The sequence below is a fragment of the Dendrobates tinctorius genome, unplaced genomic scaffold (genome assembly GCF_039654945.1).
Source record: "Dendrobates tinctorius isolate UK_male_01 unplaced genomic scaffold, ASM3965494v1 ptg000497l, whole genome shotgun sequence".
In the NCBI taxonomy this organism is placed as follows: Eukaryota; Metazoa; Chordata; class Amphibia; order Anura; family Dendrobatidae; genus Dendrobates; species Dendrobates tinctorius.
The window spans coordinates 700,848-723,425 of NW_027362157.1; the positions used below are offsets into that span (position 1 = coordinate 700,848).

Sequence of the window (22,578 nt, forward strand, 5' to 3'; positions counted from 1 at the left end):
CATCACTGCGGCGTGGCATGGAGGCGATCAGCCTGTGGCACTGCTGAGGGGTTATGGAAGCCCAGGTCGCTTTGATAGCAGCCTTCAGCTCGTCTGCATTGTTGGGTCTGGTGTCTCTCTTCTTCCTCTTGACAATACTCCATAGATTCTCTATGGGGTTAAGGTCAGAGAGTTTGCAGCCAATCAAGCCCAGTGATACTGTTTGTGACGGCTCATACTCATTTGCAAGAAATACGGACGAGTGCAATCTGATAAAAAATCGGATTATACTCTGACCAATGTTATTCGATGAATTACGTCTCATCTGTGATTTTTTTTCTCTGCTGAAATCAGACTGAGAAGAAAATCACAGCATGCAGCGATTTCCTGCGTATACCGGACAAGACTCACCAATGCAAGTCAATGGATGCAAGAAACATAATCGCACCGCACTCACACCATGCAAGTGCTGTCCAATTTTTACGCACCAATGTCCTTTGAAAAGCCAGCAGTGCATATGCGGCTACCGTAAAATGACACTGACAGGTTATAATAGAATTATATATACATATACACACACTAGCTGAAGAGCCCGGCGTTGTCCGGGCATAGTAACTAACTGTGGTGCATTTGTTATAACAAATTATCATGATTATATTGTACATAGATTGCTGCTGTATGTCTTCTCCTCCTGTATATAGTGTATATCTGTGAGTCCCTCTCCTCCTGTATATAGTGTATACCTGTTTGGGCGGCACGGTGGCTCAGTAGTTAGCACTGCAGCCTTGCAGCGCTGGGGTCCGGGGTTCGAATGCCACCAAGGACAACATCTGCAAGGAGTTTGTATGTTCTCCCTGTGTTTGCGTGGGTTTCCTCCGGGTACTCCGGTTTCCTCCCACATTCTAAAGACATACTAATAGGGAATTTAGATTGTGAGCCCCATCGGGGACAGTGATGATAATGTGTGCAAACTGTAAAGTGCTGCGGAATATGTTAGCGCTATATAAAAATAAAATTATTATGTCATCTCCTCCTGTATATACCTGTATGTCATCTCCCCCTGTATATAGTGTATACCTGTGTGTCATCTCCTCCTGTTTAAAGTATATACCTGTATGTCATCTCTCCTGTATATAGTATATACCTGTATGTCATCTCTCCTGTATATAGTATATACCTGTATGTCATCTCTCCTGTATAGTATATACCTGTGTGTCATCTCTCCTGTATATAGTATATACCTGTATGTCATCTCTCCTGTATATAGTATATACCTGTATGTCATCTCTCCTGTATAGTATATACCTGTGTGTCATCTCCTCCTGTATATAGTATATACCTGTATGTCATCTCCCCTGTATATAGTATATTCCTGTATGTCATCTCTTCCTGTATATACCATATACCTGTATGTCATCTCTTCCTGTATATACCTGTATGTCATCTCTCCTGTATATAGTATATACCTGTATGTCATCTCTCCTGTATATAGTATATACCTGTATGTCATCTCTCCTGTATATAGTATATACCTGTATGTCATCTCTTCCTGTATATACCATATACCTGTATGTCATCTCTTCCTGTATATAGTATATACCTGTATGTCATCTCTCCTGTATATAGTATATACCTGTATGTCATCTCTTCCTGTATATACCATATACCTGTATGTCATCTCTTCCTGTATATAGTATATACCTGTATGTCATCTCTCCTGTATATAGTATATACCTGTATGTCATCTCTCCTGTATATAGTATATACCTGTATGTCATCTCTTCCTGTATATACCATATACCTGTATGTCATCTCTTCCTGTATATACCTGTATGTCATCTCTCCTGTATATAGTATATACCTGTATGTCATCTCTCCTGTATATAGTATATACCTGTATGTCATCTCTCCTGTATATAGTATATACCTGTATGTCATCTCCCCTGTATATAGTATATTCCTGTATGTCATCTCTTCCTGTATATACCATATACCTGTATGTCATCTCTTCCTGTATATACCTGTATGTCATCTCTCCTGTATATAGTATATACCTGTATGTCATCTCTCCTGTATATAGTATATACCTGTATGTCATCTCTCCTGTATATAGTATATACCTGTATGTCATCTCTTCCTGTATATACCATATACCTGTATGTCATCTCTTCCTGTATATACCTGTATGTCATCTCTCCTGTATATAGTATATACCTGTATGTCATCTCTCCTGTATATAGTATATACCTGTATGTCATCTCTCCTGTATATAGTATATACCTGTATGTCATCTCTTCCTGTATATACCATATACCTGTATGTCATCTCTTCCTGTATATACCTGTATGTCATCTCTCCTGTATATAGTATATACCTGTATGTCATCTCTCCTGTATATAGTATATACCTGTATGTCATCTCTCCTGTATATAGTATATACATGTATGTCATCTCTTCCTGTATATACCTGTATGTCATCTCTCCTGTATATAGTATATACCTGTATGTCATCTCTCCTGTATATAGTATATACCTGTATGTCATCTCCTGCTGTATATAGTGTATATCTGTGAGTCCCTCTCCTCCTGTATATAGTGTTTACTTGTATGTCATCTCTTCCTGTGTATACCTGTATGTCATCTCCTCCTGTATATAGTATATACCTGTATGTCATCTCCTCCTGTATATAGTATATACCTGTATGTCATCTCTTCCTGTATATAGTATATACCTGTATGTCATCTCCTCCTGTATATAGTGTTTACCTGTATGTCATCTCTCCTGTATATAGTATATACCTGTATGTAGTATATACACCTGTATGTCATCTCTTCCTGTATATAGTGTTTACCTGTATGTCATCTCTTCCTGTATATAGTATATACCTGTATGTCATCTCTTCCTGTATATAGTGTTTACCTGTATGTCATCTCTTCCTGTATATAGTATATACCTGTATGTCATCTCCTCCTGTATATAGTGTATACCTGTATGTGATCTCTCCTGTATATAGTATATACCTGTATGTCATCTCCCCCTGTATATAGTGTATATCTGTGAGTCCCTCTCCTCCTGTATATAGTATATACCTGTATGTCATCTCTTCCTGTATATAGTGTTTACCTGTATGTCATCTCTCCTGTATATAGTATATACCTGTGTGTCATCTCCTCCTGTATATAGTATATACCTGTATGTCATCTCCCCTGTATATAGTATATACCTGTATGTCATCTCTTCCTGTATATACCTGTATGTCATCTCTCCTGTATATAGTATATACCTGTATGTCATCTCTCCTGTATATAGTATATACCTGTATGTCATCTCTTCCTGTATATACCTGTATGTCATCTCTCCTGTATATAGTATATACCTGTATGTCATCTCCCGCTGTATATAGTGTATACCTGTATGCCATCTCTTCCTGTATATAGTGTATACCCGTATGTCATCTCCCCCTGTATATAGTGTATATCTGTGAGTCCCTCTCCTCCTGTATATAGTATATACCTGTATGTCATCTCTTCCTGTATATAGTGTTTACCTGTATGTCATCTCTCCTGTATATAGTATATACCTGTATGTCATCTCCCCTTTACCTTTTACGACATCGATGTCGCTATGGCAACCTATTATGACATCATAGTCACCATGGCAGCCATTATGACATCATCATCAACATGGCAACCTATTATGACATCATCTTCGCAATGGCAACCGTTATGACATCATAGTCACCCTGGCAGCATGGCTTGGTACACACACACACACACTTGCGTTTATATCCTGTATATAGATTAACCCATACTTGCAACCACAACTAATCCATGCGAAGCCCTCGATCTCCTGTAATAAAATTAAAATAATAAACCATCAATATACCATACCTGTCCGTCGTTTTGTCCCACGCCGTAATCCATATCTGGGGGACATACCTTTTTCAACCTGGACCGTGCTAAGATGCCACCGCCCCGGCTGAAAACCACTGGTGAATGAGGAGATGGTGCCGGCACAGACTCGGTGACTAGCGGTGATGTCCGAGTCTGCGCTCCTTCACACCCTGAGCTGTGATGACCTCTGGACTGAGGGGAAAATGCCAGTGAAGAGGTCGCCGCCGCCGTTCAAGCTCAGTGCCTTTGTAGCAGATCACCGTGAGAAGTCCGATAGATTTAGAAGAGACTAGCGCTACACGCCCTTACTTCTACAGGAGAACACACAATCTATCAGACTGTTAGCACATCATCGACTATTACCTGTCAATAAAGATTGGCTGAACAGAAATCTTCCTTTAGGGAACCTTAAATGCGGTCCCTGTAATTTTTGCCACCTTCATATTACAGAAAACCCTTTAAGAATCGGGTCAGTTGAACATAAAGTGCTCAGTTTTATGTCTTGTAGAACTGAGTTTGTGGTTTATGTGATTTTTTGCCCTTGCTTTTTTGATTATATAGGGAAAAGCATTAGACCTTTGGCCACAAGGTTTCGTGAACACTACTCTCTTAGCACAGGAAAAGGATCCACCTCATGCAAACTGTGCATCAATTATTGCGAGACGTCCCCCACGGGGTGGTAACCACAATAACACTTTACTAAAAAGAAGCCCGATGGGTAATGAAATCAGACGCTCGAGGAACAGCCGGTGGGGAGGACAAATTAGAGCGGGCTGTTTTCCTGTAAGATTTTGTTTCTTTTTCTGTATAAAATCGTTTTTTTGTCTTCAAAAATATGTTTGTAAGGAAAATGTTTGCTCTTGTTTTCCATATGCAAGAGAAAAAATGCTTGTAAGCGTGCTTTGTAATAAGTGACTGTGCAGTCATGGACTCCCTTTACAAGGAAACGGCTTCACTTGACTTTACACCTGGACCCGTAGAAGCGTCTCTTGAGGCGAAACGATCGTCGTCCGCCTCTTTCCCCGCTGTCCTCCTATACCTGATGGTCCCATGAAGTGTGTCCATATACCACGTGTGGGTGATTAGAGGACCGCATTTTATAATAGCTCACGTCCAAATGTCCAGTTTGTCTGATTTTTCGCTTTATATTTTTGAGTAAAATGTAAGTTGTTCTATTAGTCTAGAAACTACTGACAACTTGTCTCCGAATTTCAAGCAATAAATTTTGTTTTTTTCTGAAATGGAGAAATGGTGAAAATTTACAAGAAAAAACAAACCAACAGTGCTTGCAGACCTCAAATAATGCAAAGAAAACAAGTCCATAATCATTTAGAAATAACAATACTGATGTTTTACCTCAGGAAGAGTTCAGAGATCAGTATTCTGTGGAATCCCCACGATTGTTAACCCCAGCTTTCCTGCGTCTCGGCTGCTTTCCTCCAGTCTCTCACGCTGCTTTTGGGTGACCTTATGTCACTCCTGGTACACACATGTCAGCAGTTCTTCTTTGTCTGATGGCTTGTGACTCTCCATCTTCCTCCTGATTACATTCCAGAGGTTCTCAGTGGGGTTCAGGTCTGGAGATTGGGCGGCCATGACAGGGATTGGATGTGGTGGTCTTTCATCCACACATTGAGTGACCTAGTTGTGTGGCATGGCGCATTGTCCTCAGCGTTGGGGAACATTGCCTGAGCAGAAGGAGTCAGCTGTTATTCCAGGATAACCTTGTATGGGGCTTGATTCATACGTTCTTCACTAAGATTAACCTGCCTAATTCCAGCCTTGCTGAAGCCTCCCCAGATCATCACCGATCCTCCACCAAATTTCACACTGGGTGCAAGAGTTTCCTTCATTAAATAAGGTTTGGTTCAGGTGATCACCTAATGAGAAGCACATTGAGTAGAATGAGGTGAACTCTGGTTGGAATTCAGCTGACACTGGAATGGAATGGCTGCCAGACATGGAGAGAAGCGGATTCTTATACAACTGTGCAGTGCGCTCTTAATTTTTGTCAGAGCTGTGTATATGTCACTGATATATACAATGGCCTTGTAATGTTTTCATTTCCTGTTCTGTCCAGATGTCGCCGTATCCCAGATTTCCAAGCGGAGGAAGTTCACCTACCACCATATTGGGACACCCAAGTGATGGGTGCTCAATATGGAAACTGCTGCTGGTACCAACCTATTGCGCGGTACCACCAGCGGAACACCGTCACACCACACACACACTCTATACGCCGTACACACCAAACACACACACTCACACACACTCTTACACATTCACACTCACACTCTCATTCACACTCACATTCACACTCACATTCACATTCACACTCACTCTCAAAACACACATTCATGCGCACACACACTCACATTCACACTCACACACTCACGCAGCCTATTGCTCGGTACCACACACATACACACACTCTATACGCCGTACACCCCAAACACACTCACACATTCACACTCTTACACATTCACTTTCACACACACTCACATTCACACTCTCAGTCACTCTCAAAACACACACACATTCACACACTGACATTCACACACACTCACATTCACTCACACTCTCATAGCCTATTGCTCGGTACCACCAGCGAAACACGGTCGCACCACACACATACACACACTCTATACGCCGTACACACCAAACACACACTCACACATTCACACTCTTACACATTCACTCTCACACACACACTCATATTCACACTCTGTCACACTCACACTCTTACACTCACTCTCAAGACACACTCACATTCACACTGACATTCTCACACTCATTATCACTCTCACACACTCACATTCACACTCAAAACACTCACATTCATGCACACACTGACATTCACACCCTCACTCACATTAACACACTCACTCACATTCACACTCTCTCACATTCTCATTTACACTCACTCATTCACATTCACTCTCAAAACACACTCACACACTGACATTCACACACACACACATTCTCTCACACTCTCACGCAGCCTATTGCTCGGTACCACCAGCGGAACACGGTCGCACCACACACATACACACTCTATACGCCGTACACACCAAGCACACACTCACACACTCACACTCTTACACATTCACTCTCACACACACACTCACATTCACGCTCACATTCTCACACTCACATTCACACTCAAAACACACACTCACATTCACACACTGACATTCACACACACACACTCACTCTCACTCACACTCACATTCACTCACTCACAGTCACACTCACATTCACACGCTCATTCACACTCTCACATTCACACACACGCTGCCTATTGCTCGGTACCACCAGCGGAACACGGTCGCACCACACACATACACACACTCTATTCGCCGTACACACCAAACACACACTCACACTCTTACACATTCACACACACACACTCTCAAAACACACTCACATTCATGCACACACACTCACATTCACACACTCACTCACAGCCACACTCTCACACTCACATTCACTCACTCACAGCCACACTCTCACACTCACATTCACGCTCTCACATTCACACACACTCACGCAGCCTATTGCTCGGTACCACCAGCGGAACACCGTCGCACCACACACATACACACACTCTATACGCCGTACACACCAAACACACACTCACACATTCACACTCACTCACATTCACACTCTTACACATTCACTCTCACACACACACACACACTCACACTCTCAAAACACTCACACTCACATTCACACTTTCAAAACACACACACATTCACACTCTCACATTCACACTCTCATTTACACTCTCACACTCACATTCACACTCTGATTCACGCACTCACATTCACACACACTCACGCAGCCTATTGCTCGGTACCACCAGCGGAACACGGTCGCACCACACACATACACACACTCTATACGCCGTATACACCAAACGCACACACACACATTCACACTCTCACTCACAAAACACACACTAACTACGCCGTATACACCAAACACACACACATTCTCACTCACAAAACACACTCACATTCACACACTGACATTCACACTCTAAAAACACACTCACATTCATGCACACACACTGACATTCGCACACACACTGACATTCACACACACACTGACATTCACACACACACTCACTCTCATTCACACTCTCACTGTCACACTCTCTCATTCACATTCGCGCACTCACATTCACACACACACTCACGCAGCCTCTTGCTCGGTACCACCAGCGGAACACCGTCGCACTGCGCCTGCGCGAATTCCGCGCAGGAGCAGTGAATCATTCGGCTGATCCCGGTGGCAGATGCGCGATGTGTCTACAGAGAGAGGAAGCCGGTCACATTAAAGGGGTTTTTCCACGAACAAAAGTTAATTTTAAAAATTGTCTGTGTCTGACTGTGTACGGAGCATACCACATCTCCTGGACAGGGGAGGAAGCAAATGACAGTACTGACATTACAGCAGGAGATCACAGAGGATTCATTTTGTGAGGTAAAATATTTCACTGACTGTTTTTAAACAACATTTTACCTCACAAAATGAATCCTCTGTGATCTCCTGCTGTAATGTCAGTATTGTCTTTTGCTTCCTCCCCTGCCCAGGAGCTGTGGTATGCTCCGTACACTGTCAGACACAGGGGTGAGAGAGACAGAGCACAGGGGGGAGACAGCTCAAACGGGACAGCACAGGAAGGAGAGCGACAGCAGACAAGGGGATAGCACGTGGGGTAGACAGTAGGGATGGGCGAATCTACTCGTTAGGACTCGTTACTCTGCGAGTAGTAGGGGACTCGCAGGAGTCGGTACTCTGTGAGTTTCCAAGCGATTACTCGCACAGTAACGAGTCCAATGCAAATGAATGGCAATCCTAGTTTTTGCAGAGTTTCTTAGCGATTTTGTGTCAGCAGCTGGACACAAAATCGCTAAGAAACTAGGATTGCTTGTATTAAACTGTGAAAAAACTAGCTAGGAGTTCTCTCTCTCTGTTTTGCAGCGATTCCTGTGCTGGGGGATTCCTGTGCTGGGGAGGAGGAGAATGGGGATGCGAGTCTTGCAGCGATTCCTGTGCTGGAGGGGAGAGAGAGAGAGAACTCCTAGCTAGTTTTGTGTGTCCTAGCTGGACACAAAATCGCTAAGAAACTAGGATTGCTTGTATTAAACTGTGAAAAAACTAGCTAGGAGTTCGTTCTCTCTCTCTCTCTCTCTCTCTCCTCGCATCCCCATTCTCCTCCTCCCCAGCACAGGAATCGCTGCAAAACAGAGAGAGAGAACTCCTAGCTAGTTTTTTAACAGTTTAATACAAGCAATCCTAGTTTCTTAGCGATTTTGTGTCCAGCTGCTGACACAAAATCGCTAAGAAACTCTGCAAAAAAAAAATCTGCATCCCCATTCTCCTCCTCCCAAGCACAGGAATCGCTGCAAAACTCGCATCCCCATTCATTAACATTGGACTCGCTAGACTTGCAACGAATAGCGAGTTTCCAAGTCGGACTCGTTACAGCCTAGCGATTCCGAATATTTCAGGATTCGCCCATCCCTAGACAGGTCAAAGAAGAGAGCGCAGACGGGAGAAGTCAGCACATGGGGAAAGAGAGAGTGGATAGGTGGGTGAGCACATGGGGGGGGGGGAGAAAGCCTGCCCCCATCGTGACGTTACCGGCCTTCTGATGTGATGGCATCCCGCCTCCATCTAGTGTATATATGTGTGTGTGTGTGTGTGTTTTGAAGAATATTTCAATTTTAAAACGATGTGTAGAGGACAGAGAACTGCTCTATGTAAAAGCTCATGTTAGAATCGCATTGTATACGCACATATGGATGATCCGTTTAAAAATCGCATGACACTCACATGGCACTTGTCTGCTTTTTCGGTCTGGAGATCGGACTGTTTTTTTTTATTTCACATATGGGTATGAGCCCTAAACCAGGTATTGGTACTTTTGGCAGTGTGGACAGGGGCCAAGTCCTGCTGGAGAATGACATTTCCATCTCCAAGAAGCTTGTCGGCAGAGGGAAGCATGAAGAGCTCTAACATGTCCTGGTAGACGGCTGCGCTGACTTTGGTCTTGATAAAACCCAGTGGACCTCCACCAGCAGATGACATGGCTCCCCAAACCATCACTGGTGGTGGAGACTTCACAGTAGACCTTGGAAATCGTGGTCCCAGAGTCTGGAGGAAGAGTGGAGAGGCCACAATCCAAGCTGCTGGAGGTCTAGTGTGAAGTCTCCACCATCAGTGATGGTTTGGGGAGCCATGTCATCTGCTGGTGTAGGTCCACTGGGTTTTATCAAGACCAAAGTCAGCGCAGCCGTCTACCAGGACATTTTACAGCTCTTCATGCTTCCCTCTGCCGACAAGCTTTATGGAGATGGAAATGTCATTCTCCAGCAGGACTTGGCCCCTGTCAACACTGCCAAAAGTACCAATACCTGGTGTACACACAACAGTATCACTGGGCTTGATTGGCAGCAAATTCGCCTGACCTTAACCCCATAGAGAATCTATGGAGTATTGTCAAGAGGAAGAAGAGAGACACCAGACCCCACAATGCAGACGAGCTGAAGGCTGCTATCAAAGCAACCTGGGCTTCCATAACCCCTCAGCAGTGCCACAGGCTGATCGCCTCCATGCCACGCCGCATTGAGGCAGTAATTGATGCAGAAGGAGCTGCAACCAAGTATTGAGCGCATTTACTGATCATACATCTCAGTAGGACGACATTTCAGATTTTAAAATCATTTTTCAAGCTCGTGTTATAAAGTATTCTAATGTACTGAGATAATGACTTTTGGGTTTTCATTGGCTGTAAGCCATAATCATCAGCACTACCAGAAATAATCACATGAGATAGATCACTCTGTGTGTAATGACTCGAATAGAGGAGAGTCACTGTTTGTAGTGAAGAACTGAAATAAATAATTTTTTTGATGATATTCTAATTTTGTGAGAAGCCCCTGTATGTAGGATTCCTGCTTATATCTCATATCAGAATTACATCACACTGCGAGTCCAAGAGTGAATATGAGCACATTACAGCCCTGAGCGATCGCAGCGCTCCAGTGTGACATCACAGCCCTGAGCGACCGGAGCGCTCCAGTGTGACATCACAGCCCTGAGCGACCGGAGCGCTCCAGTGTGACATCACAGCCCTGAGTGACCGGTGCGCTCCAGTGTGACATCACATCCCTGAGTGACCAATGCGCTCCAGTGTGACATCACAGCCCTGAGTGACCGGTGCGCTCCAGTGTGACATCACAGCCCCGAGTGACCGATGCACTCCAGTATGACATCACAGCCCCGAGTGACTGGAGCGCTCCAGTGTGACATCACAGCCCCGAGTGACCGATGCACTCCAGTATGACATCACAGCCCCGAGTGACTGGAGCGCTCCAGTGTGACATCACAGCCCCGAGTGACCGATGCGCTCTAGTGTGACATCACAGCCCCGAGTGACCGGAGCGCTCCAGTGTGACATCACAGCCCCGAGTGACCGGAGCGCTCCAGTGTGACATCACAGCCCCGAGTGACCGGGGCGCTCCAGTGTGACATCACAGCCCCAAGTGACCGATGCACTCCAGTATGACATCACAGCCCCGAGTGACTGGAGCGCTCCAGTGTGACATCACAGCCCCGAGTGACCGATGCGCTCTAGTGTGACATCACAGCCCCGAGTAACCGGAGCGCTCCAGTGTGACATCACAGCCCCGAGTGACCGGAGCGCTCCAGTGTGACATCACAGCCCCGAGTGACTGGAGCGCTCCAGTGTGACATCACAGCCCCGAGCGACCGGTGCGCTCCAGTGTGACATCACAGCCCTGAGCGACCGGTGCGCTCCATTGTGACATCACAGCCCTGAGCGACCGGTGCACTCCAGTGTGACATCACAGCCCTGAGTGACTGGAGCACTCCAGTGTGACATCACAGCCCTGAGTGACCGATGCGCTCCAGTGTGACATCACATCCCTGAGTGACCGATGTGCTCCAGTGTGACATCACAGCCCTGAGTGACTGGAGCGCTCCAGTGTGACATCACAGCCCTGAGTGACCGGAGCGCTCCAGTGTGACATCACAGCCCTGAGTGACCGGTGCGCTCCAGTGTGACATCACAGCCCTGAGTGACCGGTGCGCTCCAGTGTGACATCACAGCCCTGAGTGACCGGTGCGCTCCAGTGTGACATCACATCCCTGAGTGACCGATGCGCTCCAGTGTGACATCACATCCCTGAGTGACCGATGCGCTCCAGTGTGACATCACAGCCCTGAGTGACCGGAGCGCTCCAGTGTGACATCACAGCCCTGAGTGACCGGAGCGCTCCAGTGTGACATCACAGCCCTGAGTGACCGGTGCACTCCAGTGTGACATCACAGCCCTGAGTGACCGATGCGCTCCAGTGTGACATCACAGCCCTGAGCGATCGCAGCGTTCCAGTGCGGCTTCACTGTCCGGTGACTGGTGTCATAGTATGGCAGTATTATTTGTGTTACATCTCTTCTTTTCATACTATGGGGCCCCACTGACATGGATTTGACATAAGGCCCCTTTCACTGTGTTCTTCCCCACATTAGTGGCTCCGTCTGCACTATTAACCCCTTAATGACGGAGCCAATTCTTACAATTCTGACCACTGTCCCTTTATGAGGTTATAGCTCTGGAACACTTCACAATGGATCCTGGTGATTCTGACATTGTTTTTTTTTTCGTGACATATTGTACTTCACGTTAGTGGTAAAATTTCTTCGATATAACTTGCGTTTATTTATGAAAAAAAATGGAAATTTGGCAAAAATTTTGAAAATGTTGCTATTTTCAAACTTTTAATTTTTGTGCCCTTAAATCACTGAGATACGGCACACAAAATAGTTAATAAATGACATTTCCCACATGTCTACTTTACATCAGCACAATTTTGGGACCAAAATTTATTTTTTTGTGAGGTCGTTATAAGGGTTAAAAGTTGACCAGCAATTTCTCATTTTTCCAACAAAATTTACAAAACCATGTTTTTAGGGACCACCTCACATTAGAAGTGAGTGTGGGGGTCAATATAACAGAAAATACCCAAAAGTGCCACCAATCTAAAAACTGCACCCCTCAAGGTGCTCAACACCACATTCAAGACGTTTATTAACCCTTCAGGTGCTTCTCGAGAACTAAAGCAATGTGGAAGGAAAAAATGAACATTTTACTTTTTTCTCAAAAAATTTACTTTGGAACCAAACTTATTTTCACAAGGGTAACAGGAGAAAATGGACCTCAAAATTTGTTGTGCAATTTCTCCATAGTGCGCCGATACTTCCTATGTGGGGGAAAGCCGCTGTTTGGGCGCATGGCAGAGCTCGGAAGGGAGGGAGCACTGTTTGACATTTTGAACGCAAAATTGACTGGAATAAATGTCGGGCGCCATGTCGCGTTTGGAGACCCCCGATGTGCCTAAACAGTGGAAACCGCCCAGTTCTAACTCCAACCCGGACTTTTTTTTTGTGATCGCAACACTGGGGTCGGTAAAAACTGACCCGAGTCATGTTCTCCAAGGTCTCAGCTACCCCCAGTAGCTGAGACCCCGGAGAAATTCTGACGCTGAGGGGCGCTATATACTTATTTCTCAACGCTGTTAAAAAGCAGGAATAAGTACCCTTAACTGCCGCCGTTAAAAGGCGTATTGGCGGTCGTTAAGGGGTTCAGTGTTCAATGGCCCTATTGTCGAATACACCCAAATCCCGTTTTGCAGGGGGTTCAGACGCAATTTGAAAGGGGCCTTAGAAATGATGATGCTTTAACCCGTCGATTGCCGCTGTCCTTGTTCCTCTGGGATAGCTGGAGCTTCTCTGTCAATGTTAACCCTTCTCTCTCCACTTCCAGTTCATCCTGATTTTCACCGTCATCCAGTATCGGCCGATCTCGTACAATGACTACGTGTACCCAGACTGGGCCATTATGCTGGGCTTCCTAATGGCACTCTCCTCTGTTGTCTGCATCCCGTTGTATGCTGCTTTCAGGATCTGGCGTTCAGATGGCGACACCTTCCTGCAGGTAGAGTTGGCATCCCTGCGACCATGCAGATGATGGGGGTTCTTCTTCCCAGGTCTCTGACTTCTCTGTTCTCTTCCAGAGGCTGAAGAACGCAGTAAAACCCAACAAGGATTGGGGCCCTGCCCTCTCTGAGCATCGGACAGGCCGCTATGCCCCGAGCGATGGCAGCCCCGAGGCCCAACCCTTGAACCCCGAGAAGCACAAGAAGGAAGAGATTGGCCTGACAATACAGGGCAGCAATGGGCAGGCCCACAGCCAGGACTCGAAGGTGTAACCAGCGGGGCAGAGGGGATGGAGAGAGGCGCTGGTGTATGGATGACCCTCGTTACCCTCTTCCCCCTGCTCCTTCGTGTTTTCATCCAGACCAGTCCTTCCCTCCATTGCCTGGTTCCAACCCGTCACCTCAGAACAGAATAACTACCGGACTCACAGGGAGATGAGAAGCCGCCAGCTGCTGAGCAGAGGGTCGGGGGTCTCCCGTCCTGCTCCCCACACTCGGGACCATCCGGAGGACACTGCTGCAGAGTGGGCTCATTGTCTCCGTGGATGGAGGTCGCGCGGGAGAGGAGTAGTTTTTCTAACAATAGTTTACAGAGAGAAAGATTCTTAGTCAGATCTGCTAATACCGGGCGGTCGGGGGCTCAGATCCCACCTGCACACTTCCATGGCGCTAAGACTCGGACACTTCACTGTGCCAAGGGGAGGACACATTAAGGAAGGCGGATATCCTGCTACCAGAGGTGGAATTAGAGGTAGGGTCTACCCCTGATATCGAGGGGCGCTGCTACCCAGAGAACTTGTGGCCGCCAGGACGCCACCATTCCTCGTAGTCGTAAAGTAGCGTTGGCGTCTCGCTGAGCTCCACACACTAACAAGATGGCTTCTGTGTCATTAACTCTTTTTAGCCTCCTCACTAACATGGGATGTGTCCTGTTCCCGATCCCGGCAGTCCCCGAATCTACACTGTGGTGTAATATATCGTGGTCCACGCAGCCGTCAACCGTTCATATCGGGTCGTACTGACGTCGTGACGTGGCGACATCTGATCGGACTGGGACTCACAGCTTCCTCCATGTAGCTAATTCATGACACGGTTTGGGGTTGTTACTTACTGTCTGACCTGGCCTCTCACATGGGGTCCGAGTGCCCACCCATATCTTGTATCTGCTGCTGGTGACCTTGTGGAGCCCTGGCAACACTGCGCCCACGCCGCTACCACCAGTAGGCCTCATGCAGACGTACGTGCGTGTCATGGTGCCACTGTTCCCCGGGAGCAGGTACATATATATATTCTCTATACAGCCGACCGTCTCGTCACTCAGCCTTTGACCCACCACATGTGAACGCACAATTATAAGCCGCAGTCTCACAGCAGTGCAGTAAAGTGTGACGGTCCGATGCTCGCTGTCGCTAACAATGAGGATTTAATTAATGGTTGCAAAATTTTACCAGAAAAACGTGAATATGACCCGGTTGAGAGGCGAACGAGGTGGCATCTGACTACTGATACTGTGAAACAAGGGGTTAACATGGACACGCAAGCCGCCAGGACGTGACACCATGTTGAGCGAGGGTCCTGGGTATGGTCCGGGCTCAGACTTTACCAATTAATGGGGGATCCGCTTTTCTCCTGACTTTCCTGGAGAGCTGACGTCAGTCTGAAGCAATAAAATCTGGCAGACGTGCGCGGCGCTATCGAGACACCGGACGGTTGGCATTTCACGGTTTTTACTCATCGTGGTAGGAGACGTCACGTGACACTGCACCGCCCCATAGACCAATCACGTAAGGTTTACAGAGGGTCCTGTGCCGCCATCATCGCACGGAAAGAAAGCGCCAAATGGAAAACTGCGCGACACAAGAAGCTGTTGTCATGGAAACGGGAATACCTTGTATCTACAGCACCTGTCATCTGTGACATCATCACGTCCTGCGCGGTGGGTGGGGCCAGTAATAAGCACAAATGCGACAGCGCTGCCGCAGAACACAAGTATTACACCAGCAGCACAAGGCACTTAGATACTGCAGAGCGGGCACGGGACCCATGAGCCAGGGGCCACAGAGTCCACGAGGTGGGGGCCACAGAGTCCCTGCACTGGGCCCCTAATCTGGGGGCCACAGAGTCCCTGCATCGGGCCTCTAATCTGGTTTTCGCAGAGTCCCAGAGCTGGAGGCCATAGAGTTGCTGCATTGGGCCCCTAAGCCGGGGGCCTCAGCCAGGGGCAACAGAGTTCCTGCACCAGGCCTCTGAGCCAGGGGCCCCATCCCTGCATTTGAAATACCTCACTGTTATCAGTCACGTGGCCAGCAGATCAGCGCCAGGTGTATATATTGCATATATATCGTCGCTGACCGGCCTGTGCCGGACATTATAAGCATATTACGCTCCGGTGACCTTGGCCTCCACATTCCCCAGTCACTGACTATTCCTGGATTACACCGGAGTGACAGTAATATCGATATTACCGCAGACGTCGCTCTATGTCAGTTGGGCCCCTATTCAGACTGAACATGAAGGAGTTTTCCAGTTTTATGAAAAGCTCTGGACGTTCTGAAACGCTTTGTGTCGCCGTCGCTCACCACTTCTAAGATCTGTGCTTGCTGTCTATAGAAGGGAGCTCATCCTGTGTCCAGTGTAGACAGTCTGCTCTCCTGAGGATTTGTTACAATGTATCAGGCTGCTCCGCACACAGAGGATTGTCGTGGCTGGACACCATTGTAACAGACCCTCAGCTGTGTGAGCAGGACAAGGCCAGGTCCCATTTTCAGGCTCCAGATTCAAAGAGATCAGAGTTCAGCAAAAAGCCTCCCAGGAGTCTGATCAAGGGGCGGCAGCCCCGGACCCTGCGGACTTCTGAGGAGTAGGCCTGGTGCAACGTCGTCATGTGTGGTGTGCAGCAATGATGGCCTAATCCAGGGTTACCCAACTCCAGTCCTCAATAGCCACTGACAGGTCATTTTTTCAGGGTTTCATTAGTATTGCCCAGGTGATGGAATTGTTGCCTGTGCAGGTACTGCAATAATCACCTGAATCATACTAAGGAAATCCTGAAAACATGACCTGTTGGCGGCTCTTGAGGACTGGAGTTGGGGAACCCTGGCCTGATCAGAAGGGATGCCAAGGATTCCGGCTGTTGTCCAGGGGCCCAGGATTACCAACATGGTCGCTAGACCAAGGATCTGCAAATCTTTTGGCTCAACTCTTAATACAGCAAGCAGAGATATGGTGAGACATTGAAGCACAAAGTCTATTATAAAGCTGCAGAACATTCATTATACAGTTATTATGCTTCACTTACAGGGGACTGGACACCGCCCCTTTAATAAATAACTTTAGCGCAAGTTCTGCTGCAAATTACAACTAGAGACATCATTCAATACAAATGCCAGCTCCTCATGGGTGGAGCTGATGCGCTGGGCGTGGCTGTCAGTGGCCAATTGTTGCACTAGATACATGTTAATGACTTCTGTCTTTGCTTTTCTTATTCTTGCAGTGGAGCAGTGCAGTGATATCAGTGCTCAGCTCTGCTGCATCTATGTGTAGTGGCACAGGGTCAGGTTATGCACATGAGCAGTGGGTGACGCCGCGTCCTGCATCTTCATTCCTTTATTTACTCTTTTCCCCTCTGAGCTTTAAGATGTTAATGCCAATATCCCTCTCCAAATGGCCGATGCTATATATGTGACTGTGTGTCTGTAGGGGGAGTGTCTGGTGGGAGTTGTAGTTGGTAATACTCCTCATTGATGTTCCTCAATTGCACCAACAAGTAGCGTTGCGTGGTTCCTTGTGACGTGTCGCACGTCCATTGTTCTCTGATACTTTGCTTCATTTTATTCTCGCGTCCCGACCCCCCACTATAGAGAAGCACAAGGCACTCCAAGAAGAACCGTACTTCCGTCACGCCCGGGAGTAGACGACGGGCGCGTCCTGCTGGACAAATGTCCCTGTAGTTTATGACTTATTAGCAATAAAGAATGGTAGAAACCTCGTCCTGTTGCCGCCTCTTATTTCCAGGGTTTTCTGTCCGTGTGTGGCATCAAAAAGTCAGAATTATTTTCATTGACAATTTTGCGCAGTAATATGTGACGTCTCATTTTCTTACGCTGCTTTCGCCACTGTAACGGTGGGTGGAATTCTGGAGTCATGAGTGAAGAATTGGGACTTCATAATAAGGTGCAAAAAAGGTACAAACTCCTTCAGTGGGGGGCGGCATAAACCGGGGGACATCAGCGGTAAAGAAGCACCAATCACATCACAGCCACAAAGCCAGCTGAAATATCTCTAGTGACCCCCATGGGAGTAATGAATCTGGTGGGACATCATGGTGGGCAACAGTGGTCCCACAACGCCCACCCAGGGCCAGCGTTAGGGAGGTGGAAGAAGACTGGGCAATTGTGCTCAGGATCCCCACACTCTTGGGAGCCCCCAGTGTCTACAGCAGGAGCTACACTGATAATAGCATTCCAATGTGGAGACTGCCTCAGGACCTATGGTGATGTCAGCATCATGTGCCCATGATGTCACCACAGGTACTATACTCTGCAGGAGTCAGAAGAACTGTATAGAAGGTGGCATTAAGTGTATGGGTATGTACTATATATACAGTTGGGTGAAAAAGTGATTGTTTGACCCCTTCCCAACTTCCTATTCTTTTGCATGTTTGTTTCAGATCACCTAACAAATTTAAATATTAGACAAAGATAACACAAGTAACACAAAATGCAGTTTATAAAAGAAGGTCTTTATATTTATTTAAGGGAAAAGAAATCCAGCCACATTGGAGGTTTCCGAGCATGAACCGCCTTGTTAAGGTCATGTCACAGCATCTCAATTGGATTAAGGTCAGGACTTTGACTAGGCCACTCCAAAGTCTTAATTTTGTTTTTCTTAAGCCATTCAAAGGTGGACTTGCTAGCGTGTTTTGGATCATTGTCTAGCTACATAACCCAAGTGCACTTCAGCTTGTGGTCACAAACAGATGGCCAGACATTCTCCTTTAGGATTTTTTGGTAGACAACAAAATTCATGGTTCCATTTACCACAGCAAATCTTCAAAGGTCCTGAAGCAGCAAAACAGCCCTAGACCATCACACTACCACCACATTTTACTGTTGGTATGAAGTTCCTTTTCTGAAATGCTACACTACTTCTACCTCAGATGTAATAGGACAGACACCTTCCAAAATGTTCAACTTTTTGTTTCATCAGTCCACAGAGTATTCTTCCAAAAGTCTTGGGGATAAGATGTTTTCTGGCAAAACTGAGATGAGCCTTTATGTTCTTATTGCTCAGCAGTGGTTTTTGTCTTGGAACTCTGCCATGCATGGCATTTCCCCAGTTTCTTTCTTATGGTGGAGTCATGAACATTGACCTTAACTGAGGCAAGTGAGGCCTGCCGTTCTTTGGATGTTGTGGGTTTTTTGTGACCTGTTAGATGAGTCGTTGCTGCGCTCTTGTTGTAATTTTGGTCAGCCGGCTACTCCTGGGAAGGTTAACCATTGTTCCATGTTTTTGCCATTTTTAGATATTGGCTCTCACTGTGGTTCAATGGAGTGCCAAAGCTTTAGAAATGGCTTTTTAACCTTTTCCAGACTGATAGATCGCAATTACTTTGTTCCAGAATTTCTTTGGATCGCGGCATGATGTTTATCTTTTGAGGAACTTTTGGTCTACTTCACTTTGTCAGGCAGGTTCTATTTAAGTGATTTCTTGATTAAGAAGAGTTGTGGCAGTAATCAGGCCTGGGTGTGAGTAGTGAATGTGGAGTCAGCTTCCCAAAGATGTGATAAACCAAAGTTAATTTATGTTTTAAGAGAGTTGGGAGGAGCAATCCCTTTCACACAGGGCCCTGTAGATTTGGATTTCTTTTTCCCTTAATAATAAAGACCTTCATTTAGAAACTGCATTTTGTGATTAATTGTGCTATCTTTGTCCAATATTTACATTTGTTTGGTGACCGGAAACATTTAAGTGTCACAAACATGAAAATGAATAATAAATTAGGAAGGGGGTAAACACCTTTTCACAGGAATTGTATACAGGAACATCTGCACAGCATATGGGCTAAAGTCCAGGTGGGAGACCCCAGAGAAAATGGTGGAGAATGAAAGGGCTAAAATCCTGTGGGACTTCAAGATCCAGACCGATAAGCAGGTGTTGGATAACCAACCAGACATTGTGCTAGTAGACAAGGACCAGAAGACAGCAATGATAATAGATGTGGCAGCGCCAAGTGACAGCAAAATCAGAAAGGAGGAATATGAGAAGCTGGAGAATTACCAGGTGGAAGGTGAAGGCCACAGTGATCCAGTGGTGATAGGAGCACTTGGAGCAGTGACCCCTAAGTTGGGAAAATGGCCACAACAGTGGTGTACATATATATATATATATGTGTGTGTGTGTCAGCCTGTGTGTATATATATATATATATATATATATATATATATATATATACACATACATACACACACACACATACATACACAGTACAGACCAAAAGTTTGGACACACCTCATTCAAAGAGTTTTCTTTATTTTCATGACTATGAAAATTGTAGATTCACTCTGAAGGCATCAAAACAATGAATTAACACATGTGGAATTATATAATTACCAAAAAAGTGTGAAACAACTGAAAATACTGTATGTCTTATATTCTAGGTTCTTGAAGTAGCCACCTTTTGCTTTGATTACTGCTTTGCACACTCTTGGCATTCTCTTGATGAGCTTCAAGAGGTAGTCACCGGAAATGGTCTTCCAACAGTCTTGAAGACGTTCCCAGAGATGCTTAGCACTTGTTGGCCCTTTTGCCTTCACTCTGCGGTCCAGCTCACCCCAAACCATCTCGATAGGGTTCAGGTCTGGTGACTGTGGTGGCCAGGTCATCTGGCGTAGCACCCCATCACTCTCCTTCTTGGTCACATAGCCCTTACACAGCCTGGAGGTGTGTTTGCGGTCATTGTCCTGTTGAAAAATAAATGATGGTCCAACTAAACGCAAACCGGATGGAATAGCATGCCGCTGCAAGATGCTGTGGTAGCCATGCTGGTCCAGTATGCCTTCAATTTTGAATAAGTCCCCAACAGTGTCACCAGCAAAGCCCCCCCACATTATCACACCTCCTCCTCCATGCTTCACGGTGGGAACCAGGCATGTAGAGTCCATCCGTTCACCTTTTCTGCGTCGCACAAAGACACAGTGGTTGGAACCAAAGATCTCAAATTTGGACTCATCAGACCAAAGCACAGATCTCCACTGGTCTAATGTCCATTCCTTGTGTTCTTTAGCCCAAACAAGTCTCTTCTGCTTGTGGCCTGTCCTTAGCAGTGGTTTCCTAGCAGCTATTTTACCATGAAGGCCTGCTGCACAAAGTCTCCTCTTAACAGCTGTTGTAGAGATGTGTCTGCTGCTAGACCTCTGTAGCACTGACCTGGTCTCTAATCTGAGCTGCTGTTAACCTGCGATTTCTGAGGCTGGTGACTCGGATGAACTTATCCTCCGCAGCAGAGGTGACTCTTGGTCTTCCTTTCCTGTGGCGGTCCTCATGTGAGCCAGTTTCTTTGTAGCGCTTGATGGTTTTTGCCACTGCACTTCGGGACACTTTCAAAGTTTTCCCAATTTTTTGGACTGACTGGCCTTCATTTCTTAAAGATGATGGCCACTCGTTTTTATTTACTCAGCTGCTTTTTTCTTGCCATAATACAAATTCTAACAGTCTATTCAGTAGGACTATCACCTGTGTATCCACCAGACTTCTGCACAACACAACTGATGGTCCCAACCCCATTTATAAGGCAAGAAATCCCACTTATTAAACCTGACAGGGCACACCTGTGAAGTGAAAAACATTTCCGGTGACTACCTCTTGAAGCTCATCAAGAGAATGCCAAGAGTGTGCAAAGCAGAAATCAAAGCAAAAGGTGGCTACTCTGAAGAACCTAGAATATAAGACATACAGTATTTTCAGTTGTTTCACACTTTTTTGTTAATTATATAATTCCACATGTGTTAATTCATAGTTTTGATGCCTTCAGAATGAATCTACAATTTTCATAGTCATGAAAATAAAGAAAACTCTTTGAATGAGGTGTGTCCAAACTTTTGGTCTGTACTGTATGTGTCCCCCTGTATGTGTGTGTGTGTATATGTGTCTGCCTGTATGTGTCTGCCTGTATATATATGTATATCTGCCTGTATATATACATTGTGTGTGTATATGTCTGCCTGTATGTATGTATAGTGATAAAACACTCTGGGATCACGTTTGCTGGGGTCAAAGGCCACGTGGGTTCAGCATGTTAAGGGCCTGTCACACTAAGAGATATCTCTAGCAATATCGCTGTGTGTGATACTTACCTACGACCCGCTCCCCCGCTGGTTATCGCTGATCGCGCGAGAACAGGCTGGACTGTTTCTCATCGTCTGCTTCCTGCGGCGCTTCCTGTGGAGAGACGAGCGACGCGTGGAGCCGGGCGGGAGGACGCAGGATCGCCTGGTGTGACAGGTAGTGACCCCCGACCCCTGCGATGTCGCTGGTGAGATCTGCCTGTGTGGCAGCTCACTAGCGACCACTTAGCGATGCACCAGCGATCCTGACCGCGTCATATCACTGGTCGGGATCGCTGGTGCATCGCTAAGTGTGAGGCTATGTGCCCACGTAGCGTTTGATTCCGGACACTA

The 22,578-nt window shown here is 46.2% G+C and overlaps 1 protein-coding gene across 10 annotated transcripts in view; it reads left to right on the plus strand.

The window, feature by feature from the left end:
• The window catches only part of SLC6A9 (solute carrier family 6 member 9), a 280,632-nt gene extending 262,744 nt beyond the window's left edge, over positions 1 to 17,888 (plus strand). For all 10 annotated transcript variants that reach the window (XM_073564874.1, XM_073564871.1, XM_073564875.1 and 7 more), the window contains 2 exons: positions 13,729 to 13,899; positions 13,979 to 17,888. In XM_073564874.1, coding sequence (XP_073420975.1) covers positions 13,729 to 13,899; positions 13,979 to 14,173 — 366 coding nt within the window. In that variant the 3' untranslated portion in view covers positions 14,174 to 17,888. The remainder of the gene's footprint in view (positions 1 to 13,728; positions 13,900 to 13,978) is intronic.
• Positions 17,889 to 22,578: the final 4,690 nt, after the last annotated feature.